The sequence below is a fragment of the Thamnophis elegans genome, chromosome 15 (genome assembly GCF_009769535.1).
Source record: "Thamnophis elegans isolate rThaEle1 chromosome 15, rThaEle1.pri, whole genome shotgun sequence".
NCBI classification, from domain to species: Eukaryota; Metazoa; Chordata; class Lepidosauria; order Squamata; family Colubridae; genus Thamnophis; species Thamnophis elegans.
The window spans coordinates 29287920-29315309 of record NC_045555.1 but is presented as its reverse complement, the minus strand read 5'-3'; the positions used below and the strand labels follow the sequence as shown (position 1 = coordinate 29315309).

Genomic DNA, 27390 nt, shown 5'->3' with positions numbered 1-27390 from the left:
ATCAGTCTAGCCACTTTATGTGCTTGATAAAGTGAGCTGTAGTTTGTGAGAGGTTATGCTTTTAAATTAAAGTTAGTCAGTAAAAGGGCTATCAGACTTTTTTAAAAATTTATTTGCACAATAGATAAACACAACTGTCCTACAGGCCCAACTAACTAGACTGTTGAACTTGAAAGCTAAAAATAAAATTTGCTGTGCATTTCAGTGTGTTTATTATCTCTGCTAAAAAAAGAGAGAGTCTGCCGTCAATAAGCAAAAAAATATTTGACTGACTTGTTTCACTTGTTCCCATTTATGCCCCTTGAAGCAGCACAGCTTCATCTGTTTCAAACCTCTTCCCCTACAAGTTCATTGAACACCCCCGGCCCTACCTTCTATCCTGGTGTACCTACTTGAGAAGTACTACCCTGTTTCCCCTAAAATAAGATCTCCCCCAAAAATAAGCCCTCCCCAAAAATATTGCAACACAGCAGCAGCCAAGAGGTGACCACGCTCGCCGCCTCCTGCACCTCGAAAATAACAAGACCTTGAAAATAAGGCCCAGCGCTTATTTTGGGGGTCAGAAAATAAGACCCTGCCTTATTTTTGGGGAAATACAGTACTACCATTGCCAGTCTTTTAGGGGACTACATCATCTGTCATTCTCCTAATTTGTGTCTGAGAATGGTAGAATTCCTATGTATGTTTCCTTTCCAGGGAATAAAATGCAAAACTGGAAGGGAAGATAAAATCATTTCTACAATGCATGTTCCTAAGGTTGTAGCATAAAGATAAAGTAGATTTTTAGGAGATAAATTGGTTTTACAAAAAATAAAACCAAATACTGGAATTTGATTTGCAGAAATGCATCAGTTTTTTCAGTAACATAGGATTATGCTGACCTACTATAATTAGTGATTTCAGAGAAGTGGCTTTCAAGTAAATAACACATCATTAACTCTCAAGAAATTAATAAAGTCAGTTGGAAGGCTAAAATTATACAGAATGTTCTATGTGTACAGAAAAGAAAAAATTAGATAGGATGACTTCTAGCACACACAAAGACTAAATAAATTAAAATTTAGCACAGCATCTGATTAAATTTGTTATCTGTACTTAGAAATAGTATTTAGATTTTTTGAAGCACAAAATATTTTTCTTTTAAGGGGAGAGCCTTGCACCTATTCTCTAACTAGATTGAGTTTAGCTTTTTTATGTTACAGCAACAGAATATGTGGATCTTTTGAAAGAAGACAAGCATTAAATACTTATATAAAATGGCTACTTTTCGGCATTCAAGACTGATTAGTAAATGCTAACTGAAAAAAGAAAAATTAATATTACATTTGGTAATTTGTTTAGTTTAACAGTTGGGGAGTAATTAAAAGTATGATTGATGTAAAAACATTCTATTTTTCATCTTTTCCTTAGTATGTCTTGTGTTGCTTGCTTGATTTATCTTTAATTTGGTAAGAGATTTGAGTAAACAGACTAAAACATTTTGTGTCTCTGTGTAAGACATTTTGTTTTTTTATGCCCCAAACATGATGTTCAAAATCACAGTGATTTTATGACATTATGCTATTGTTGTATTGGTTTTTAGCAAGTGGTTTATTGAAGGCAAAATGGACTATTCAATACTTTCTCTTGACATCTTAATCTTTATGAACACCAGGGATGCTTCTTATAGTTTCTTGGAAAATTATTTTACATTTAGAAAAGCCAGGAAGTTTTTTTCTTTTTCCTTAGTTCTTAATGATAACATTCTGCAGAATTTAGATAATTTGCCCAATACTCTTCTTTCCTTTAGATGGGTTGGTGATCCCCTTGGTGGAACTGTCAGCAAAGCAGGTGGCATTTCACATTCCATTTGAAGTAGTGGAAAAAGTCTACCCACCTGTGCCTGAACAACTGCAGCTTCGCATTGCCTTTTGGAGCTTTCCAGAGAATGAAGAAGACATCAGGTAGTATCCCTTATTATTTTCTTCAAAATGGACTTTACTTTGACTTCTTGCAAAAAAAGGAGTAGGCTTTTTTTGGTTTTTCCAAACTCACATTTAGTGTGGAAAACAAATTGGTAATTAATTAAATGAATTGAGCATAATGGAAAATCTGAAATTTTAATTTAATAAGCTGAAATAAAGGAAATTTTACATGAAATTTAGATGAAAAGCTTTTGATACACAAATTTGTGGTGAGCAGTTATACTGTAAACTGTCTAAAGTTTTTTGAAATGAGATGGGCGGCCAATTTAATAAATAAACAGTGTAAATCTATCTTTTTAAAGGACATACTATTTAATCAGGATTTAGACTTATGTGACTGTTTTAATCTCTGTATTGATGCAGAGGGCCTATTTGGATGACCAGGAATATGCTAAATCCAATGATTTTTTAAAAAGAAATTACAGCTCTATAGCCTTTCCAGTTCAAGGTCTGGTTTATTTGCAATGGTATAATGATCCATGTAGACAAATAGTTAAATCAGCCCAGCCTTCCAGACCCTCCTGGGTCTTCCTTACACCGGATGCCTGGCATTTTAAAGTTGATGGGGGAGATATAACCTCATTTTTCTCCTTTGTCTATGTTGGTCCCATCTTTTGGAGGGAGTATCACTATTAGGCTTTCTATACTCTATAAACTCCAGGAACTATGAATTTAAGTTGTATGGGTTGGGTCTCTTATAGCTAATTTCTTCCATGTTTGTTTCTCCAGCTGCCAAAGATTTTCCTTTATTCCCCCCTTCTAGTAGAGGAGTTTTCAGCAATATCGTATAGTGTATACATGCACACACATACATAGTTCCTAGTTGCTGATTCTTTTCTCCCATAGCACCCTTGGGTCCCTTTCCCACTCTTATTCTTTTACCTCTTTCCCCATCTCTTAATGTTGTCTTCCGTCTTTCAATATTCTAAAATCAACTCCACCAGAGCTCTCTGCTCTTGAGGTCAACAAGCAAACTTTCCATTTGAAACAGCTGCCTTTTTAAAGAGAAAAGCTTCCTTTTCTTTTCTTATGCCATTAGGGGACAGGAGGCAGGAAGGATTTTGAATTCCACAGCTATTCTCTCACAATATATTAGGTAAATGGAACTTTTGGGGGGAGAAGGCTAGGATATAAATGTCTTAAACTGCCTATTAACATGTCTGCTTTTCATTCCTAGTTAATAACCAATCCATAATACATCCATTCTTTTGTAAAATGAATAGATTTGTATAACTTTGACCTAAAACCCATAGCTTTCAATCTACCATTGTCTTGTGCTTTAATTGTTTTAAAATTAGACCACATGTAACAGTCTTGAGTTGTATATGCTTTTCTACTTTATCTATAAAAGAAATGGTTTTGTAGGTTTAATAGCTGTATAGAAGAAGCAATTTGACATGCAAATTGTGACCTGCGATTAAGAATCTGTACATGATGAAATTCCCTCTACGTTTAATGTAGCCTTTTTTCACTATGACATACATAATCTACTCTTTGAAATCTATCCATAATTTCTGCATTGTCTGGAATGGAATGCACTGTTGTCAGTCTCCATTGAAGATCATTCTAATAATAGAATGATTTATTTCTTTTAGGTTATATTCATGCTTGGCAAATGGCAGTGCAGATGAGTTCCAACGAGGCGAGCAACTCTTCCGAATGAGGGCTGTTAAAGATCCATTACAGATAGGTATGATGTTTGTATCTTACAAACTGGAATTGGGACCTTGGAGATCAAAGAGTCTAATTCCCTCACTTAGTGCAGGGTCTGCTCTCCTTTACTTTAACCCTAACAATTACACTGCTGTTGAAAAATCTCACGTCAGATGCAAAAAATATCTAAGGCGGGCTTTGATGAGTATTAAACTTATTATACATATTTGAATCTGCTTTCTCAGCAAACATAAAGCTGTACTCTATCATGACAGCCTTAGAAATGGCTGGGGAGACATTTGTGAATTCTTCCTCTCAGATGTGTCTCAAAATGACAGAAAGGAAGAATTATTTGGATCCTCTTTGGGGTGGACAAGTCTTAATCTATGTAATTGACTTAAAATATTTTTGCTGACACTGTTAAATCACTTTAAATATTTTTGCAATTATTCCAAATAGGGCTACTGCTAGGTCATTTTTTAACTTTATATTTCATCTCCATGTTCATTTTTCTAACTTTATTATGCGTCTTAAACAGTTTTTATTTTTTCATTCTTGCTAAAGATCCTATTTAGAAGTCACTTTGTAGCCTCAAAACTTTGGATCAAGCTTTTTAAAACCATTGCAAGTTTCCACTGAATTGTATTTGTAATAGTTGAAAAAACAAAAACATGTTAAATACTTGAAAGAAATCATATTGACTATATTGAATAAATTCCATGTAATTGTAGTAGGATATAATTTAAGTAAATCAGATTTAATTTTTGTCTTAGGCCTCACAATGTTTTGGATTAAATCCCCCCCACCGTAGACTATACTTGCTCCGTTTAGAGCCCAGTGGTTTGAGGTATATAAGCAAGCCTCACAGAATGGTTGCTGATCTGCATAAACTGATAATTGCTTTAATTATTACAACAGTGAACTATTATGTTTACTTCTTGTTTTTAGTCTAGGTATTTTTTAAGTTGGGGAACCTGAGAAATTAGGACCCTTTCCTACTGTAGGAATGTAAAGCATTTTCAGCTTTTAAGACAGATATTTGGAAGCTTTAGTTACAGATGAAACATGTCTACTTCTTGAGAATATTAAATGTGTGTGTGTTTTAGACAAGGAACAGTGTGTTCTACCACAAAATAAGGAGATAAAGTTTCATCCATGGATTTATTGGACAGCTTTGAATTAAGTATTCATTTTTCTTATCCTTAAAAACTGAATAGAGCTACTGAGAGAATATTGTGGCCTACATTTAATAGTAAATTTTGGTTTAGTACGACATGAATAGATGTAATAACCCTGAAAAAATATCCTCTGGCTCACAGGCCACATGAATTCTGTCTTGTTACATTCAGATAATGATAATGGGTTAAAACAATTTAATAATATTTTTAACAAGATTCAGATAAACTGGCTGAAGAATTTATTTTCACCTGCAGTCTCTGGTTTATATGTAATGGAAAACTTTCATTAATTGAAAGTGAAACTGCAAAATCTTTTTGGGGGGCTGTGAACATTAGCCCAAAATTGCATTATGTGCAAACATGGGTAACAAATGTGCATTGTGTTTAATATAGCTGATATAATAGTTGCCAATAGGAAGGATTTTAGTGTAAATTTAGATGAACATCTTCCATCCAAATGCAAATTTTTACTATAAAACTATCTTTTGAAAATCGCTGAAATATATTATTTGAATTTTCCACTGAAACTAGGAAGATTGAGTATTGCAGAGAATGGCCATTTGACTGAATAGTATTTCAATTATACATCTGAGCTACATTTTCTCTGTTTCAATAACTGCCAGACCATAACTTTTGTCCTGCTCTCCAACAGGTTTCCACCTGAGTGCCACAGTGGTACCTCCACAGATAGTGCCACCAAAAGGAGCCTACAACGTGGCAGTAATGTTTGACAGATGCAGGATCACCTCATGCAGCTGTACATGTGGAGCTGGGGCCAAATGGTGTGCCCACGTGGTAGCCCTTTGTCTCTTTCGGATACACAATGTAGGCTTTGAAATATGGCTGTTGTTTTATTGCACAGTAAATCATAAAAATCAAGTATTCAATAATGAAAAGCTCTATTGATTTTAGTTTCTGTTTTATTAGTTGACTCAGACTTGCAGAAAGGTGTTTGTTTAATACTGTTTAGCACAGAATTTTGAGACATAGTTAAATTGGAACAGTCAATGCTGCATGTTAGGTCATGTGCCTCAAAAATCAGTAAAGATTCATACTCTTTTATATGTTTTGGTGAAGAAAAAATACCTGCATGATTTTCATATTTATAACTAACCTGGAAATGAGGTTGGGCTTCTTGCCAAAAGGGGTTAACCTAGTTCAGTAACAGAACTACCTGCCCTATTCCACCACCGCCCCCCATGAGCCTCATGAGCTGATTATTACAAATGGGTTCTTAAAATATTTGAGAAATTGTCTGTTAAATTAAAGCAGTATTCTACCACTCTCCCAGTTTTTAATCTGTAATTAATTTTTCTCAGTGTAGCAATTTTAGATTAATGTACTGTAGAACTTGGTTTAACATATACATTTTACTGACTCATAACTTGAGGTGACCCATTTGCTGTCCTATGGAAAGACTTATAATGAATGAAATAGAAATACAATTAAATTTAAGAATAACTAGCAGAACTCTGGCTTACAAATTACTACTGAACATCACTGAAATTTGTGTCTATAAAGCATGATAGAGGTTTTCTGAAGGGATCAACATGTTTCATATGACTTTCCAATGATCTTTAAATCAATTGTTTAGGACAAATCAGAAGTAATATTTTGGAATTAGTGGCAGCCTAACTCCCTGAATATTTATGGCTGAGCTAACATTTTTGGGGGAGACTTTGTTGTATTTACAATTAGATTTTTGACAGTTCTCAAACTGAAGAGTCATCCTCATATTTTGTAGTCAAATTATCTTATAAGTTATGAAAAGCAGAATGTAAACTAAATTGTAGTTGCTCTCATTTTTTGTAGTATCAAGCATATTCACTTTCTGCAAAAGTTAGGTTTGAGGGTGCAGACTGTAGTAGAATGGTTCAATTCTGTTTAGATGGCTGTTTTTAAAAAGTGCTGATGGGGATATTTTCCCATTTTGTAAGATTTGTTGTACTATCCTTAACATGTTTATAAAACTTCTGGGAGAAGCATGAGATTGAAATTGCATATACTACTCCATACTTTTGCTTTCATCAAATATACTGGCTGTAGTTAGACAAAATCAGAAAATAAATGAGTACCAGTGAGATGACATCCAGTACAGAGAAGGCAGAAATGATTTGTGCCTTATTATAATTATAATAATGATAATTATTTAGCTAAGGATTGGGGGTTTGTTCTGGATGGGGGTCCATTCCTTAGGAAGCAGATCATAGTTTGGGGATACGTTTAGACTCATAATTGTTACTAGACATGAAGATACCATCTGTTTCCCCCAAAATAAGACCCAATCTTATTTTCTTTTTGGTCCCAAAATAAGCATCATGTCTTATTTTCGGGGGATGTCTTACCTGCTTACCTTAGAACCGCCAAAGCCAGGCTTCCCACACCCTGACACCTGTCGTGCCGCTGCCCGACTTCTGTGGCCCCTCGTGGCCAGATGCCACCTGGTGCATCACACTGGTGCTGCGACTTGCGGCATGATGCATGATTCGATGTGCTGGTGTTGCTGCTCACGGCAGGAGACCAGGTGGCACATTGCACTGGTGCCCTCACTTGCACTAGGAGGCCACATGGGCGCATCGTGCAAGCAGCAACACTGGCATGACATGTGGCCTCCTGCCACAAGTGGCAGCATTGGCACAACGTGCCATGCGGCCTCCTGCCATGAGATGCAGCAGTGGCACTGCTGTGACAAGCTATGCGGCCTCTTGCGAGCAGCAGCACCGGCACAATGTGCCATGTGGTGTTTGGCTGCAATCGGTCGCAGAAGAACTCAAGCAATGGTGCAACAGGTGTTGGGGCGTGGGAGGACTGACTGTGGCAGTCCTAAGGTAAGGGGTGCAGGGCATGTGGGGGCAGCTCCACGGAGTAAGTGGGGTCTTAACTAGGGTATGGCTTATATTAGGTGCATGTGGAAAATCAAGCTAGGTCTTATTTTTGGGGAAACAGCTTCACTGTTTAATTACTTGTGATGAAAACTTAGTTGGACAGGACAGGCTTATAACAATCGTATTCACACAATATAGTGGGGCTGTCTTCTAAAATGATCTGTAACTTTCAGTTATCTAAGATGGTTAATCTGAATTGTTGAATTAATATTATATTGCTCCTTTCACAAGCTTTCAGTCTGTTTCTAGTTTCATTCCTAAAAGGTTGGTAGGTTCCTCCAAAAAATTTCAGCTAAAACTTTCATCTGATTCAGTTAGCAGATGTTAGGGGAAATATAAAAAGCATTTGAAAGAAACCAATATATATGAAGGAATATTTCCTTCTGTTTGATTCTTTGCCTCTATTTCTGAGAGCTTCCTTCAGGAGATTGTATGAATTGAAGAGAGATAGGTAGTTCCTTACTGAGGATATTTGTTTCTGGAACAGTATTATCACAAAAATTCACAAGGATTTTTGGGTGCTGGTGGACCTTGAATTATCCCAACTATGTTTAGCTCTCTTGTATCTAGTTAATTTGGATTACTTTGTGATATTTTACTCTGTTGGTTTTAAAGTAATTTTGCACTCTGTATTCTTCATTCATTTGTCTGCTGATCAGAACACTTTGCGGTGGATAGAAATCCAAAAAGATAAAAATACACCAATATAACTTGAATAGAAAATGTTTTTGTATCTGCAGGCAATGGGATAGATAGGTGTTTTTATTTACCTAGTAACAAACTTTGTAAATACTGTGCTAGGTATGATGTGACTATATCTGGGCTGAAGAAGTGAGGAACACTGACTGCATTCATTTAATTTTTTTTGTATAATTAGTTGTTTAAAAACAGCTCTTGTGTAAAAGTAAATGAAAACTCATTTACAGTTTTTTCTTTACTGGGAAGAAGAATTGGCCAAGATTCAATATACAGATTGCACTTTACATTTACAGTTCTACAAAATCTTTCTTGGATGGTTTAAGAAGCTTAGGAGAATCACATGAGGGATAAGTTGTTGAAAGGACAGATATTAGTTCAACTAGCCATAGTTTTCAAATGAATAACCAGAATAACCAGATCAAGAGCTTCCAAAACATATAGTTGCTTTGTAACAAAATCTAGTTTATTTCATTCTTTTTCCTAGATACTGGATTTATTTGCACATACAACAAATAAAAGATCTTTAAGTGCTCTTGATTTTTAAAAATCCCATGATAAGAAGTCTGGAATCCTCTAAATGTTGATTAGAACATAGATTTTTATTGCCAACTGGATGGCCAGTGCTAAATTTTGTGGGAAAACTAAATGAAGGAAACTGCTTTCAGCCTATTATATGCTAATGCAGAACTAAATTTTCAGATTGTTTAGGGAAATGTACCATAAAGAAATTCTTTATCTAATAACAAAATGACTACTTGTGTGGAGTAAAATAACCAAAAGGAATTATTCTGATCCTCATCATGATATAACAAATCAACTTAGTGGCTTATGAATTTTCAGTCTGTTTTTGTTAATATGTTAATCAGAAATCATTAATACATTGTTGTCCCTATAGTACTTCTGAGTTCAATGCATTCAGCTAGTCCTTCCTTAATGACAGGTCTCTTAATGACTGTTGGAAGTTGCAACAGCCTTGGAAAATCAGCTCTACAGACTGTAAAGCATTATAACCGTTGTAAAATAACACACTACCCCCTCCAGTTGAGTGACCGCATTTTGAGTATTTGGCAGCCAGGTTGCATTTATCATCAATTACAGTATCCTGCAGTCACATGATTGCAATTTGTGTAAGGGTTTTTGCCATAGAAAATGTCAAAAAATGCTTAGGTTGAATTTGCCTGATGCCCATGTCTTTTGCTTAACAACTGCAGTGATTCACAAATACAGTTGTAAAAATGAGTCAGGTCACATGGTGACCCACTTAATGACCTCCTGACTTATGACCAGAATTCTGGGCCCAATTGTCATAAATCGAGGTCTACCTATGCTGTTTCCAAGTAAATATGGATTGAACATAAATGTACTCACAGTGAATCATATCAATATAGGTATTTTGGCTGTAGCCAAAATCTTGCTCTGATTCATAGAGGTATCCTTACCAAAGCCTGATTTTAATAAACAACACTATATATGTTCCAGAAAAGGCTGCTTATCCGTCCTTGAGAGAATTATTTAACAATAAACATGACATTCTGTTAAAGAAATAATCTTCATATTTTCTCTTCTATCTCTAGGCATCTGCAGTTTGCTTGCGAGCACCTGTCTCTGAGTCTCTGTCTCGACTACAAAGGGATCAGCTGCAAAAATTTGCACAGTACCTCATCAGTGAACTCCCTCAACAGGTAGATAGCAAAAATATGTAGAGTAAATCCAGATTATACTCTATGGATATGTTTTTATTTAATTCTCTTTTGAAAATGTTGTTCCTTGTATGCTGAAATACAGATGAAAATATTGTATTCTTTCATACGCTTTGAATACTATTTGTATGCTTTAGATTTAAGAATATTAGTGATCTGAATAAATTGCCATGTGCATGTAGTTTAGTAATTTTGATGAGCAACATGTAAAGAGTTTTTAGTTTAATTTTTCAAGTTTAAAATTTTTACTTCATAAAATTGCACAAAATATTTCCATTGCATACTTTTACTAATCTTCTAATGTCAAACTAGATTGTGAACAAAACTAAATATAATTTTGGGATGAATACTAGAATAAAAGGCAATTCAGAATGAAATCATGTAACGTAACCAGTGATCAGAAAATGTAGAATATTCCACAACGAATTAAACAGACTAATGAAAGATAGGAACAGCATTAATTGTTAGGTTGGAAGCCACTTTTTATTCCCTCCAGTCATATAGGAGTGATTATTGAAAGCTTCAAGGTTGTTACTGTCTTTCAGTATGATACTTCTAATCTATAGTCAGCTATTTCTTTTTTGTCTTACAGTCTATGGCTTCTGCTCCAAGAATAGTTACGATGAAATGAATACATTGTTTGATTACATAAAAGTAATTACTTACCTGTAAAAGTTTACCTATAAAAAATGTTTCAACAGAAAGTAGGCAGTATAAGCTCAAGGCAATGGCTCAGTTGCATAGCTGCAAATAACTTCAGTGTTTCTGTACCTTTCTTTGCCCCTTTCTGGGTTACCTCTGCATGCTCAATTAAAGGTAACTTGTGCAGGGAGATTAGCATCCCCATGTAGGGTGTGTTTGTTCTGATTCCTAGTTAAAAAAATGTCTTGGGAACATACCAAGCTACCATGATGAGCATTGGATAGAGTAATATTCCAGGCCATCTAGTCGAAATGATGGATGCTCACATTCCTAATTAGACATACAGAAGTAGCCAGATTACTAGTATTCTAGTAATCTGGTATTGGTGGAAACTATTAATCCAAATGCTTGTTGTTATTTTGCTTACAAAGTATAGTTGAAAGGAGAACTTGATTAGACAAATAATATCTATTGTATATCAATTAAGGAGTTATGGTGAGGGGCTAGGTGAATGTTATTTTGAATTTTAGGTGGAAAACTCATGTGAAAAGTGATATACCCTGAGAAATGAGATTTTAGACAATTCAAAACTTTAAAATTAAAACCAAATTGAAGACCTATTTAGAGACTAAGAAGCAGCAAATATAATTATTTTAGTATAAAAAGAAGAGCAAGGCTTTCTGTCCCCAGTAGCAGCCAGCTAGGTTTCTGTCAGAAGCCTACTCTCTTGTGCCTGTACCATAGCAACAGCTTTGTGAGGTGAGTTTCTCAGATATTGTCTCAGATACTGAAGCTGATTGTAATATTTATTCCTTATGCATGTATCTAACCTTCTCTGAACACCTTTCAGAGTAAATCTTAGCAAGTGTTCTATCCTCACTTCACTTTACTCAGTGTGCAGCTCATCATGCAGCTAAACCCACCTATCCTCCAATAAAACAGACCATGTGGGTAGATCTGGATGCTTTATTAAAGAACAGGATGGTGAAACTGGGAAAAATAGAAATATATACCCTATTTTCCTGAAAATAAGATCTCCCCAAATAATAAGCCCCATTGGGCTTTTGAGCACATGCACTAAAATAAGCCTTTTCTGAAAATATTGCAACACAGTAGCAGTCATGAGGTGACCATACTCGCTGCCTCCTGCACCTCAAAACAACAAAACCTCCCCAAAAATAAGGGCAAGCGCTTATTTTGGGGGTCAAAAGAAAATAAGACCCTATCTTTTTTTCAGGGAAACATGGTACAAAAAGAACCCAGATATTGAGTTGCTGCTGAACATAACAATTAATAGATGCAAGTAATCGAAATCTCACCAGCGATGTTGTATGTGTGTGGGCTGTGACTTTGTCCTTGGATGAACATGTGCCGCAGATTAGGCTGGGTTCTCCTTTGTGCTAAAGGAAAATGTTTGGCTTCCCAGCATACATTTGTTTTGGTAGTGAGCACTGATGGGTCCCTTTACCAGCTTCAACAATATATATTTGCTCCTCCGGCCACTAGATGGGGCTAGAGAGCAACAACAATATATACACAAATTATGTGCTAGCGCTTGACACACACTGTTTGGTATCAACCAATTCCACTATTTGAGGTAGTTCCGTATTACCCTCCAAAGACTCATTCATATTTGATTACATTAAACATCATAATGCAAGCAGTAGTATTTGCATTTTAATGTCCATTCAGTTTAAAGACATGTTTTAAGAATTCTTCTCTATTCCCTTCTAGTTTTACCATACTTAATAATTATAACCTATTAATACCTTAATTTAATGTAATAAACTTGGTTACTCCGCAGTTGACCTCAGCTTTGTATCAATTATAATCAAATTAAAAAAGGAACAGACTTTGCAAGATCTCATTCCTTTCACATAATCCCATCATACTATCTTGAAATAAGGGCACTGAGCCCATCTCCTGTTCAGTGCAGGAATCTAAATTAAAGCATCCTAGTAAATGGTTGTCACCCTTTGCTTCAAGGCATCCAGGAAAGGCAATCACACTGTTTTCGATAATTGATACACAATCAAATTGCTTTTATGATTTCAGTAAGCTTTTTTCTAATATTTAATTGGGATGCTTTCCTGTTATTTAAAATCTATATTAATCCAAATTACTCTATTCTTTACTCTAAAATAATGTAGAACAAGTCTTGAGTTTCTTTTGTGTGACATCCCTTTGTGGGCTATTTTATTGGGGATGTTGTATCCATTGCTGTTTTCAAGTGATCCTTCAATATTTCTTAGAATAGATTAGAATGAGCTGGAAGGGACCTTGGAGATCTTCTAGTCCAGCCCTCTGCTGAAGCAGAATTAATATCATTTCAGATAAGTGACTGTCTAGACCGGTGATGGCGAATCTATGGCACACGTGCCAGAGGTGGCATGGAGAGCCCTCTCTGTGGGCACGTACGCTATTGCCCCAGCTCAGCTAACTGGTTGTCAGATTTCCGAGGCATGCATGCACGCCAGCCAACTGTTTGTCGGGTTTCTGGTGCTCGGGCATGCACATGGACACAGACAGACACACACCTTCCGGTATGGGCACTCTGTGCCTAAAAGGTTCACCATCACTGGTCTAGACTCTTCTTAAAAACATCTAGTGATGGAGTGCTCACAATTTCTGGAGGTAAACTACTGGTTAATTGTCCTCACTGTTACCGAAAATAAGACTTACCCTGAAAATAAGCCTTAGCCCCCATTTTGTAGTTCCTATTTAGTTTTTAGTTTTACTTTCTCATTTAAAATATCCTTGGATGTTACAATTTTTTCCAAATTTACAATGTTTGGGTGTGTCAGTGATTCCATTGTGGAAAGCTAGACTGGAATTTTTATATATTGTATTTTTGGACTATAAGATCCACACACACACACCCAGTGGGTGGAAATGTCTGTGCATCTTATAGACAGAATATTGCCAAAGCCCTCCCCACCCCACTGACCTCCCCACCCTTCAGCCTCTGCCTCCCAGCAATTTGCCTCCTTGCAGCAAACAGCAAGCAATCTGGTCAGCTTCAGTAGAGCCTGATTTAGCACAAGCAGCTGATTGGCGGTTGGATCAGTCTCCCAGAATACTGAAGACCAGCTGTTCCAGGCTGCCGGGATCACCGCCACCTATTGCCGCCTCCATACCCCCCATTTTCAGCCTCTGCACCTCCCGTTTTAGGCCTGTTCCAGGCGGTGGGGATCACTGCTGCCTAGCACAACCAAACAGGATGCAGAGAAAATGGGACACATAGAGGTCAAAAAATGGGGCATGTGGAGGCAGCGATAGGTGGCAATGATTCTCGCAGCCTGGAACAGCTGATTATTAGTATTCCGGGAGGCCAATCCAACCTCTAATCAGCTGCTCCTGCTAAATCAGGCTGTGCTGAAGCTGACCAGGCTGTTTGCTGCAAGGAGGCAAATTGCTGGGAGGCAGAGGCAGATTTTTTTTCTTGTTTTCCTCTCCAAAAGCTAGGTACCTTTTATAGTCTGAAGCATCTTATAGTCCGAAAAATATGGTAATTTTTTGGTTTAACTTTTTCCCATATTAATAGAGCGTTCCTTAATGTCTTTGGAAGTATTTATATATTTTTTCCATGTCATAAGAAGGCATGCCATCTCTCTTTGGAAGTCATGTCCCTCCAGCAGTAACCATCTTCTATTTCTCAAATTTGAACTTTCCTGAGGCTGGAGGGTGGAGCTACTGGCTGCGAGAGGGCAGTCAAAGAGATCCATAGGACTACAATAGAGTAAAATTGTCTCATTTCATTTGAACTTTCCTGAGGCTGGAGGGTGGAGCTACTGGCTGCTAGAGGGAAGTCAAAGAGATCCGTAGGACTACGGTAATGGTGGTATGGTAGGATCACATATCTATAAATCAAAAATAGCAATAATACATTCTGGGTTAGTGTGCTTAAGACTGTGACTTTTTTATTTCAAAATGACTGGCTTAGTTCAATGTAATATTTGTTTTGCACCTTTCTTTCGCAGTAATCTCTTCAAATTTGGATACTGTCCCCTTTGTAAACAAATTACTAGACTACATAGACATATTACCTATCTTGAATCTCTAATCTGTGCTCTCCAAGCAGAAATTAGCTGAAAGCCCTATGAAGCGGTATATAAGTCTAACTGCTATTGCTATTGCTAAATTAGGTGCCCAATTCGGCCATTCTACTCTGTAGAGATGCCATGCTACCAGCCCCCTCTACCGCAAAGATCCCGCAAGAGAAGAGCAGTCTGGGGACAACTGTGGAATCTGGCAGGGTGATAGATGTGAACCATAAACACAAAGCTTTTACTGTGTCCCAGCATAACAGATATAGCTCCCTTGCTGACCTTAGTGGGGACATTAAAGTGACAAGTCAAGGTAGTTGTATTAATGATGACTCAAATAAGCAGGGGATCATGATCCAAAACGAAGAATTTACTTCGGAAAGGCAAAAGGGTGAATCAGGTATCACACATCAGTCGCACAAGAAGAGCAAGGTATCCAAAAAGAGAAGTCACCTTCTGGTTGGTGATTCAATTGTAAGGGATGTAAATTTAGGAAAGGATATGGAGGTTTTGAAACAGATCAGGTGTCTGCCAGGTGCTACTGCCAGCAGAGACAAGAGGCGTATTCTTAAGATAGTCAAGAATGCAAGTAAGGACACTGATGTTAATGCTATTATACATCTTGGCACAAATGATCTGTCCCAAATGGATGTACTTTCTGTGCAGAATGATTTCCAGAGCTTGGGGTATGAACTTAGTAGTATGTTGTAGGCTTATCTTTTCAGAGGTTATACCAGTATATAAGGAACAAAAAGGGAAGGCCAGCGTGTAGCAGAGTTTAATGTGTGGCTAAAGGTGTGGTGTAAAAGGGAAGACTTTGGTTTTATTAATCATGATGCCTGCAGCTGGTCCAGTGAAAAACTGTAAAAAAGAGATGGTTTGCACCCATCCAAGAAAGGGACTGAGTTACTTGGCATTAAATTCACAGATTTTCTGGATAAACATTTAAACTGAACAGCGGGGACAGAGAATTAATTGATACAGAACATTTCTATCCCCAGCAATCTAAAATTCATAAGGTTATCAGTGTATGTAACATAGATAGGGGGGGGGGGGTAAGATTATCAGTCCTGCTGTCAAGCAAAACCAAGCATTTAATAGTGAGTGCCATACCAGGTGCACGAATCATACAAGTGGCAAGAAAATAGGGGCAGTCAGTCATTAACACAGGTTATGTAGACAGTAAACACAGGGTCAATCAAAATGGACTCAAATGTCTATACACCAATGGACAGAGTATGAGGAATAAAAAGGGTGAATTAGAAATTCAAGTAAATGAGGGCAGATATGATATTGATGCCAATACAGAAACTTGGTGGGATGAAACCCACAATTGGAACATACAGCTACAAGGATTTAAATTATTTAAAAGAACTAGACCAAATAAAAGAGGAGGTGGAGTTGCACTATTTACACAAAATAACTACATCTCTACAGAAATAGAGCACAACAATGATGAGAACTATCTTGAATGCATTTGGGTCAATATTAAAGAGGAGGAAAACGACATTGCCATAGGTCTATACTACAGGCCACCCAACCAAGCAGAGGAAGTAGATGAACTTTTTGCTAGTCAGCTAACTAAGGTATATAGGAAGCACACTACAATAGTAATGGGGGATTTTAAGTACCCTGACATCAACTGGGAAACAAACTCTACACCAAGTGGAAGATCCAACAGGTTCCTAACAAACCTAGCAGACAACTTTGTTTCCCCAAAAGTAGAGAAGGGAACAAGGGGATCAGCCATACCCATAACTAGGTATGTCTAGTTTAATGAAAAGTAGGACCAAGGGAGACATGATAGCAGTGATCCAATATCTCAGGCATTGCCACAAAGAAGAGGGAGTCAAACTATTCTCCAAAGCACCTGAGGGTAGAACAAGAAGCAATGGGTGGAAACTAATCAAGGAGAGAAGCAACTTAGAACTGAGGAGAAATTTCCTGACAGTTAGAACAATTAATCAGTGGAACAACTTGCCTCCAGAAGTTGTGAATGCCCCAACACTGGAAGTCTTTAAGAAGATGTTGGATAGCTATTTGTCTGAAACGGTATAGGGTTTCCTGCCTAGGCAGGGGGTTGGACTAGAAGACCTCCCTTCCAACTCTGCTATTGTATTGTATTGTAAATGTATCCATTCTTTCACCCAAGTTAATGCAGAAGCCTGGTAATAAAGCTCCCAATCTGGCAGTTGCTCTTTTTCCTTGCCAAACATATTTCAAAATTATTGCATTTAATTCATCTCAGTATTTTTTCTCTAGTTTTATAGGAATCGTTTGAAACTAAAACAGTAGCTTCGGCAGAATATTCATTTTTATAGTTGCTATTCTTCCTATCATTGCAAATTTTCCCGATTCTCCAAATCAAGTTTAATTTGTTTTGTTCCTTATATAAAGTTTTTTATTTTTTCATTTTCATAACATGTAACCACATGTATACTTTTATATAGCCAACATTGTATTGTATTATTAAATGTTTACATCAATTCATCTTCCCATCAACTCCCACTAACAATTATTGGCTCTTCTGCTCTCCATACACCATATTTGTACCTTATCCATCACTTCCTTCTTCCTCTTTCCTCCCCCTCCCTACCTCCTTTCTTTCCTCTGTTGCCCTTCTCTTCTCTACTTCCCCTTCCACTCTCCCCTTTCCATTGCTTCTTTCTCTCCTCCTCTTCTTCCCCGCCCTCTCTCCTACCCCTTTCTTCTTCCCTTACCTCTCCCCTCTATTTCACTCTCTTCATCTCATTTACTTGGTGTATTTCAGCTTCTAAGCAAGTGCCATTTTATATTGATGGTATTTATAATTCCCTTTCAATATACATATTTAATTTTAACATATATCTTCCTCCTTTTTTAAAAAAAGAGAAAAAATGTATACATGTATAGTCATTGTGCTTTTAAACCCCCTCCCCACCCCAGCCTCATTTTGGCCAAGGTTACAATTGGCTGGTTACAATTCCCAGCTATTTTCATCATTATATTTATATAACTATACATCCTTACACATTGCCACCTTGTGGTTCTGTCTTTACATCTCAATAGTTTCCCATTATAAGAATATTTCATGTTCCCTCTCTATTTTTCCACTTCTTGGTTTAGGTTACCCTTAATTGTCTATAAATGGCAATCCTTACTGTTCAATGTTCATTACAATTCCCTTAATCTACTATATAGAATAACAAACAGTACACATCTTACTTTGTTCATCATCTTAGAAGTGAAACATGTCCATGTTTCATATATTTTGACCCATGCTTAATTGTCCTTCTATTGTCATATTCAATCAATTAGCAACTCAGTTTAATTATCATGTATAAAAGTGAATCACAAACCTCTACTTCTCCCCGTATTAATTTCATATTTGTCCATATTCCATATATTTCAACCTTTATTTAAATATCTTTCCATTATCATAATCAATCAGTTAGCAACTTAATTTTATTGTCATATTTAGGAGTAAACCCCTTATCTCAGCTTTGTATTTTCCCATATAACAATTTCTAGTTGTCTGATTTTTTCCTAGTAAGTCTTTTGTCCCACTTCTCTATTCCTGCCTTTCGCCTTTTCTTTGTTTTGACACGTCCACCCTCTCCAATTTTTCCCAAACCACCACCAAAGAAATCTTTTATATTTCCCTTTGTTGGGGCGTAACCTCCTTTTTCAATTTTCCTTATGCCACTGTCAACCTCCAAAACCTCTTTTGTCTGCTTTTTGTTTCCTTTTGTTGGGACACATCCCCCCTTTTCAATTTTCCCTATACCACCGCCAAACCCAGTGATTTTTTTTCTGCTTTTTATTTCCCACTGTTTCTATCCCTTCATTATTCCTCCCTTCTTCCTTCTCTTCTTCTTTAAATGCCTGCTTCTCTGAATTCAGAATTCTATTTAAGCTTGATTTTAATGATTTATGCATATTTTTTCACATACTTCTTCAAATTCCCACCTTTCCATAATGTCCAGTTCCAAAGTTACAGTTAATTATGCAGTTCTTATTTCAGAGTTCTGGTCCACCTTAAATTTATCTAATTCAGCTGCTGTGGAGAAGAGTGACGAGAGCCATCTTAGTCTTTTGTTCTTCCTTAATGTCCAGTTCCAAAATTGCAGTTATACAGATCTTATTTCAAAGTTCTGGTCCACCTTAAATTTAGGTAATTCAACTAATGTGAAAACGGAAGAGAAGCTGGAGCCATCTTGATCTTTTGCAGAAAAAAAGAAAAAACCTTTGTATTTTCCCAGTCCTTGATTTTGTTATTATTTTTTTCCTTGCTACTTTCCACCTCTCATTGGTTATAGTTGCTCAAAATATATTAATTGGAACACACTTGCATAAAGCCAAACTCGGGTATGTTTCTTTCGTCTCCTGCTCTTCCAAGATCTGATTTATGGCAGTTGGTTAATTAAAACTTCCCGCACAGGCAAGATTAGGTTATCAGTTGTCAGTAAGAAAATAGTGCTTTTTTCTTGATCTTTCTCCCTTGTTGCATTCTACCTCTCAGTAATTGGAGTTGCTTAAGATATATTAGTTGGAAGACATTCAGACGAAGTAATTCCTTTGGAATGTTTGGTTTCTATTTCAAATCCAAAACCAAATTAGATTTTGTATTTGAGTGGGTTTGTCACTTCTCTGCTTTCTCCCTTTCTGTCCAAATTGTTTCAAACAAATGGCTTTTTTTGGGCTAGTGTTTCAACGTTCCATTTTTCTTTCTTCCTTTCCTTTTGCCAAAATGCAGATCTGTCTATTAATATTATTTCTACTCTCAAGATTCTTTGCCTTTTCTAAGTTTTGATTTATGATTGCGGGTTAAATGAATTTTCTTACCAGTCTTTTATCTCGACCTCACACTCCTGTTCAGTTGCTTTGGCTGGAAGCCAGCTTCTTGTGCACCCTACTCCGATTCAGAGGGCAAATCTCTGACCTGCGAGGGAACTGTTGCCTCCGCCTGGGTCTGATGAGACGCTGCCTCTTCTTCACCCCCTCCCCTCCAGGTGGGTTCTGATCCAAAAAAGAGTCCCCGGAGTTGATTTGTCAGACAGGATTCATATGAGGCTCTTTAGAGCTCACATCCCCCACGTCTGTCCATCTGGAGAACTTCCTGCCTCTCTTAATTTGTTGTGTTAACCTTATATAGTTAACTTCTTTGATAGTTACACATCTAGTTGGTAGATAAATTCCCAAATATTTTGCTTTTTTAACTACTTGAAGGCCTATTTTCTTTGTCAGTTCATTTTTCTGTTTATAAGGTTTTTAGCTAGTATTTAAGTTTTTTCTTTATTTATACTCAGCCCTGCTACTTCTCCATGCTTCCTCAATTTTTTCCATTAACTTAGGGCCAGTTTCCAATGGTTCTTCTAAAATAAATGCCAGGTCATCTGCAAGTGCTTGTAGTTTGTATTTTTCTCTTTTTATTTTCAAGCTTTTTATTTCTGAATCCTATATAATACCTCTATTTAATACTTCTAGTGTTAATATAAATAGTAATGGGGACAGTGGACATCCTTGTCTTTTGCCTTTTTTATGTTAAAGTTTGCCCTCAATTCCCCAATCAAGTTCATAAACTTATCACCATACAGTGTAACTGTTGTAACATGAATTGCCAAGTTCTGTTTCTCTTTTCTGTGATAGTTACTTTAGGTTAATAGATCAGAAGTTGTGGCCTAGCCTTTTAGACTCCCCCCCCCCCCCCCTGCTCAGAACAGATAAGCCCTACACATTGTGCTCTGTTTACATTTTCTTCCTTTTTCATTTTAGGAGTTTTCATATGTCTTTGACTGTCGTCCATCCCCCCTCTTCTTTTTTTTTTACTTCCATTGTCATTTAAAAAGAATGCTGCTTTTTCCCAACTTATCTCTTTTAAAACTAAAAGATGAGATCTATGAAACAAGCCTAGATAAGGAAGAAAACACAACAAGCTTAAGTCATTGGATAAAATCGTTGATTGATTAGCATCCTTAGGCCTGGCTACTAAGAGATCACTAACTACTGTCTTGTCAGTACGTGCATGCAACTTAATCAGAGCAATCAGAGCTTGAAGTGCTAATTGCTTTGCAGAAACCTTAAACAGAACAGCTCCTCCATGAATACTGATATTCCCTTCCTTGCGTGAAGGTGACTTTATTTGAGACAGAAAAAAATTCCTATGTTTGAGCTCCATCAGCTACCTGCCAAAGAATATAAGGTGGAATGCCTATTTATTCCATAGAAATAAAAATCATATTTTTTTTATTTTTCAAATAGTAAAGAACAAAGGTTCCAGTTTATCTATAAAAAACCCCACCAAGTAGATCTTTTTATTAATGGAGTATTAAAAAAAAATCCAAAAAAGCATATTTCACAGTCTATTCCCGATTCCCCTTTGAAAATCCTAGCCCCAAAGGAGTTGCATAGGCCTAAGGAATTTTATAAAGCACGGTGACAGTTTCATGAAGAGGGATAGTAAACATTTAAAATGGTTTCTTTGACACAATGGATTATGTAGCTACTCAGAACCCCTGCGTTATTATAGATTAAAGTTTTCAGGTAGTCAAGATGTGCTTATGTTAACTTGCTCCTATGCTCTTTTTCCAGAGCAGTAGAAGTGCTATGTAAATCATATTGTATATCCATTTTCCTTGCTGTTCAGAATTTCTTCCAAACTAATCTCTCACAATTGTGGCCTTTCTTATTTAAAAGGATGATAAAGTTAGGAATGTGGGAATAGGCCTCACCAATATGATGATCTCTTTATGTTATTATTTTATTTGTTGTACCCTGCCCGTATTATTTTTATAAGTAACTCAAGGCAGCAATCATATTCACATCGGTCACATGATCACATTTGATCATGTGACCAAAATTCAGATGCTTGGCAACTGACTCATATTTATGATAGTTGCAATGTCCCATGGTCATGCGATCATCTTTTGTGACGGTCTGACAGGCAAAGTCAATGGGGAAGACAGATTCACTTAGGAACCATATTACTAACTTATCAACTGCAATATTTCATCTAACAACTGTGGCAAGAAAGGTTGTAAAATGGGGCAAAATTCATTTAACTGTGTCTCGCTTAGCAACATAAATTTGGGGCTCAATTGTGGTAGTAAGTCGATAACGTACCTGTACTGAAAAATTGAGGAAGGTATACTTGTGTGCTAAGAATAATTTTTAAGAGTAATTAGCAGAGGATAGCCAATAATTGGGATAATTTGCCATCTTGAGCTATTTATAAAAATAATAAAGGTGGGATACAAATAGATAAATTATCAGATATTTTTTTCCTTCATTGCAAAATTGATATTCCTAGATTCCTAGTGATAAGAGCTTCTGCAATTTCTTGCCCATATGTTGGTAATATTGATTTCATACTGTTCATTGACCCATTAAGACATTTGAGAATATATCTATGATTGGTTCAGATCTTCTTTGCCTTTGATTTTGAAACATCTTTTCAGTAGATCACAACTATCTCCACTAGACCAGCAACGACCTCAACAATTTTGTCAATGAATGTAGAATCCGATTAATTCTGTAGCACATTTAATTGACAATATACAGTACATCTAGTGATCAAATATTGTTGTAGCGATGTTGGTGGAGAGAGTGCCTTAGAATGGATATGTGACTTCCTGCATCATACAGTTAGCCCACTCAAGGTCTTACATAGCTTTGATTTGGCTGTCCTTTCCTCCCTGCCTCAAGCATAATTTAATTATATTGCGTCTCCTAAGCTTTCATACAGTCTAAACCAGGTCTGTCAAACTTCCAGCCCACAGGCTGGATGCATCACACACTGGCCATGGCCACGCCCGTTTTAGCGAAAGGGAAAAAAGTCCCGATATGTCATGTGATGCTGCCATGACGATGTGAGTTTTTCACACATGGTCTAATCCATTTCAACAGATGTAAAGCATAAATATACCATCAGTTGTGGATAAATGAAAAACATTTAGTAATTATAAAAAGGCAATAACACTTCTTTCTCCCTGGAGTAACAGATTTTTTCTGGAAATATAAGGAAAGAGAAAAGTTGCTTTATAGATGTAGTAGTGATATCACATGAGGCAGTCGTTAAATGTGACACATACATTCTTGCATTGAATGGTAATTAACAAATGTTGCTTTATAAGTTTAATCTATGATAAATGGCTTCAAATTAACTAATGAATTTTAGTTCATCTGTTTGTATTCTGGTTGATCTTTGTAGCATCCTGGTCTTTGGGATGCTTCAGGACTATTATAGGTTTTTAAAAAAAATTCTCAGATGTTCAATTTGCAATGTTCTCATAATTATGAATAGTTCTTCTAAACAAATAATTTATTTTCACCGAATAAAAGAATAGGAAAGGATGTGGGAGATGATCTATTTGAGGGCTCCCCAACCTTTGAAAATACATGTGGGATTCTCTTACACTCACTGTCAACATGGAGATGACACAGGACCCACCCCTTGTTCCACTTTCAACACAGGTACACTGAAAAATCTGGTCTTGAGATTCTTTTCCGATTCTCCTCAATTCATCTCTCATATGCACTCAAAACACAAGCATGTGAAGACTCCTTGTCCCTATTGATACCACTTGCACCAATTGGACAAATGGGGAATAATTTCTTGCTGCTTTCCCCCCAGACCAAGAAAGGGTTTCCTGCCGAAGATGGCTGCTTCTTAATTGATATTTTATTTCCCCCTAACCTTATATAAAACAAAGAGACTTTATAACCCAGTGTTCTTTCAGAATTCTCTATTAACATTATTTTTGTGTGGGTTCATTTCTAATGAATGTAAACAGGACAGGCCAAAAGTGAGCAGCATATTGAGTCCATAGCATGAAACTAAGCATTCAGGAACATTATGCTGTTAAATAGATGGCTTCTATCCTTAGCTGGTGGCAATCCTGGGCATGAAATATTAGGAGCTACTTCAGTAGAACCTGACTTTATTACTATCACATTTCAGTTATGCATTCATTAGATGCTGGCTAGCATTTTTCATTTTCCATTCGCAGGAGACCTTTATAATTGTGCCTTCAGGCAGAATCTCACCTCTTTTTTTGCTATTCTGATCTCTTGCTAATTTCTAGTTGTTCAGGTTTTAAAAACCAACTGCCCTAATATCCAAAGATATCTATTTAATTCTGCTAAGTTGTTATAAACCCTACTACCATAAATTCCAAGATGATGTATCAATCGCCTCTTGCATATTTCTACCATTAGTTCTTCAGCTTTGTTCCATTTCAGTCAGGCCAAAGACCAGTATAATGTGTCTTTTTTTCGCCCCCTCAGAAATTAAGATAATTGTGCAATCTGTTTTAAAAATGTATTAATTTTCTTACACTTAGGACACTTACTGCCTAAGTGTGATCTGGCCCCACCTTTTGGTCTTCTGGCTATGCCCCCAGACTTGGGGTTCTGATGTGTGTGGTTGGTGGGTTAATAGGAAAAATGCCACCACTGTACCATCCTTGCCTTCTGTTTCTTAGTTTTGTATCTACTGTTGTTAATATTTTAATATTTATTATTTTTATTGTAAGCCACCCAGAGTTGCTTTGCAGAGTGAGATCGGCGGCATACAAATTTAATAAATAAATAAATACATTTCTTACCTAGTGTTTTGTCAGATTTCTCTATGATAAGAGACCCTGAGTAATTTTCCATGGGAATTGTGTCATTCTAGTCCTACAGCTGTCAGGCTTCTATGAGCAGGATTTGACTAAATCAACCTCCTTACATTTCCCATTTTAGCTCGGCTTTTTTCAGCCTGATTTGGCAGAAGACTGCAGACATAGTTCAGTTAACTTTGAATACCTATTGCAAAATTAAACCATACACAGAATTTACTGCCCACTGCAGTCATGAAGCATTGAAACGCAAGGCTTCCTTCTCCTGCTCTCAATTTAGGGTTAATTGACATGGTACTTGGTGGCCCTGTAGTCAGGGAATTGTGGCATTTTTTACATCCTTAGTCTGGGAACTGCTAGTTGGTTCCTCAACAGCCTCAATCCATTTAAATGAAGTCTCATATTTCACTAGGTATGTCATATTCTTCTGTTCAACTTCATCTAACCCTTTATTTTCTTCCTTTTCTTTAAAACCTTATTTTTCTGGTAATCTTTCAGGAGGGCTTTCTGCCTTTCATCTAAAAATTCTCAGTTGACCCTAATGAGAAATAGCACTTCACCAGACCTTATTATAACAAGCAGCAAATTCATGAACAAAATAAACTGCTTAAATAAATAAATAGCTAAATAAGTTGGATATACAAGGACATTCCTCAAGTCCCTTCATCTTCTCTTCCAACAGAGCCGTTTGTTGCACATGTAGTTTATGCTGTCTTCAGGCAGAAAGACAAACATGGCACACATGCTTGCTGCAGGTTACTGGAAGAGCTCCATGGAGGTATGACATCTAGATGAATCCATCATCATCTTCCAATTTCTTTACTAGAGACCTGTGTAGCATTTTCCTACCTGCCCAGAATAATGGTTACTTCATCGTGAGTGCCCACATCTGTAATACAGTAGACATTTCTCCAGACCATGATAAGTCCAAGAGATTAGAGTTTATGGTAGATTCTTTGCTCAGTGTTAATAATGAATGCCCACATATTTACATTTGAAGAAATATATTTTACTAAATAGTGAAAATTTAAAAAAAAGGTTAATACTTTGTTCATGGAAGTAAGGCAGATGTTGCTCTTTGATAGTACATGATTTCCAGGCCTAAAGAAGCACATAAATGCAATATATAAAGACCCAGACTTTTTGCCTCAAACATAGCAAGTAGAATAAGATAAAATAATGTTGAAAGCTATTCAAATAACTTTTATTCCTTTATCTATGATTTTATATTAGACAATACGAATTTATAGTAAATTTGTTTTGGGATGTTTTGATTCTGATGTAGCTATCTTTTAAAATGTTTGTAGAACAAAATAGCTTAACTTAGATAAAAGTGCTTCTTGGTAGTTCATTCCATTTAATCACATATAGTTTCGTCCTGATGCCGTTGCCATTGCTGTCCAGGTTTCACACTTCCTAGAGGTTCTGGAGGAATTAACTGAGGTCCTAGGTGTGTAACCATCTTAATATCAAACAAATAGACTTTGAAATAACATTGTTGCACATTGTATTAACATGAGATTAATACAACATAACATGTTGTGTCTACTTGATGTTTGAAGGTGCAGTTTCAAAGCTGGAATATTACTTCACCCTGTTTAAGTGCTTTTATTATTTCCGTATTTTGAGTTATAGTCTGTAGATTGTTGGTGTAACTAAACAGCATTGCTGGTAAAGTTTGCATTATGTTCTTTTTCAGTGTATCCCAAACATTTCAGGACATAAAAACCATACTTTTTCATGTATGAGAAATGCCCAAAATAATGATTATACAACATTGGAGTGACATATGATTTATAGTAACCAATTCTTGATATGTGTAGTCTCTCAACATTTGAATTATAATTTATAATATTATAATTTTATAATTATAATTTATTTATATTTATTAAAATGTATTATTTTACAAAGAAAGAAGGCTGAAAGAGGGCTGAAATTTTTTGGAACTCTGAGGGAGGAGGGGTGCTTTACCTTATGAGATCAATTTCCAGCTGTCACAACAACCCTTGTTTATGTGGGTATTTTTTCTTTTTTAATTGGTTTGATGCAATAAACATATTTCCTTAAAAATGAATACACATACAGGAACATTAATACTTTAAAAAGTATAAGTAAGTATAATCTTTATTGTCATTGTACTTAAATACAAGGAAATTGGTTACAATTTGTATATTTGTATATATACAATTTGGTTGTATATGCATAAACAGAATTAGGTCAGGCCCAAGACATTTACTGGCTGAAGTGGAGCAGCTAATAGATCCCATTCTATATTAGCTGATTATACCATATTATTGTATAAAAGTTCTATATATTTATTTATCTCTTCATTCATTTGTTCATGCACTGTCAGACTCCAGGCAAACAAGTATGAATATTAATGGATATCTCCTTTTTTTAACCCTTGCAAACATAATTTGAAAATGTCACCCTCCTTTATCTTCTTTTGTTTACTTTTTGTATGATTATTAGTACAACAGCCTTAAAATGATTTACATTGAAGTACTCCACTAACTTGGGTTTACTCCTCAATCAGCCTTTAAAGGAGGACAGCCTCGTAGCTTCCTGTGTTTATATATTTTAAAAGGAAATTCAGTTGCATTAAATAACAGTCAAGTAAGTGTGAGTAGAACTAAAGACTATTATCATTCTTCCCCCATTTCCTTCTTTCCTTTTTTGAATAATAGTTATATTTAAAAAAACAACGAATTCCTGAAAAGCGTCACCAATATATAACCTTGCATACCTATCCATCAGTATGCATATTAATAGATTATATAAAAGCCTTTAAATATTAGTGCACAATGGAGGGATGCATGGGGGTTTTCTTCCTCCATTTAGTATTAGCTGCTGAAAAAAATGATATGTCATAGTTTACATCTATGTGGTCAAAATTTGGTTAAATTGGAATCAGGGTTCTTACAAATCAAAATAGGATTAGGGAATTTCCTTAGGTTAGTGAGTATATTAAAATTTTTAGAGGTTGGCATGAACTGTCTCACTCGATGATTGTCATGGGGCAGC

General features: G+C 36.3%; 1 protein-coding gene across 4 annotated transcripts in view; it reads left to right on the top strand.

Annotated features, from left to right (window-relative positions):
- ZSWIM8 (zinc finger SWIM-type containing 8) overlaps positions 1–27390 on the top strand; it is an 85336-nt gene that overhangs the window by 7803 nt on the left and 50143 nt on the right. For 3 of the 4 annotated variants that reach the window (XM_032231482.1, XM_032231481.1, XM_032231480.1), the window contains exons 2-5: positions 1790–1943; positions 3560–3654; positions 5448–5620; positions 9954–10061. In XM_032231482.1, the coding sequence (XP_032087373.1) occupies positions 1790–1943; positions 3560–3654; positions 5448–5620; positions 9954–10061 (530 nt within the window). Of the gene's footprint in view, positions 1–1789; positions 1944–3559; positions 3655–5447; positions 5621–9953; positions 10062–25058; positions 25145–27390 lie in introns of those variants that run through there. The other variant, XM_032231483.1, reaches the window with a different exon arrangement.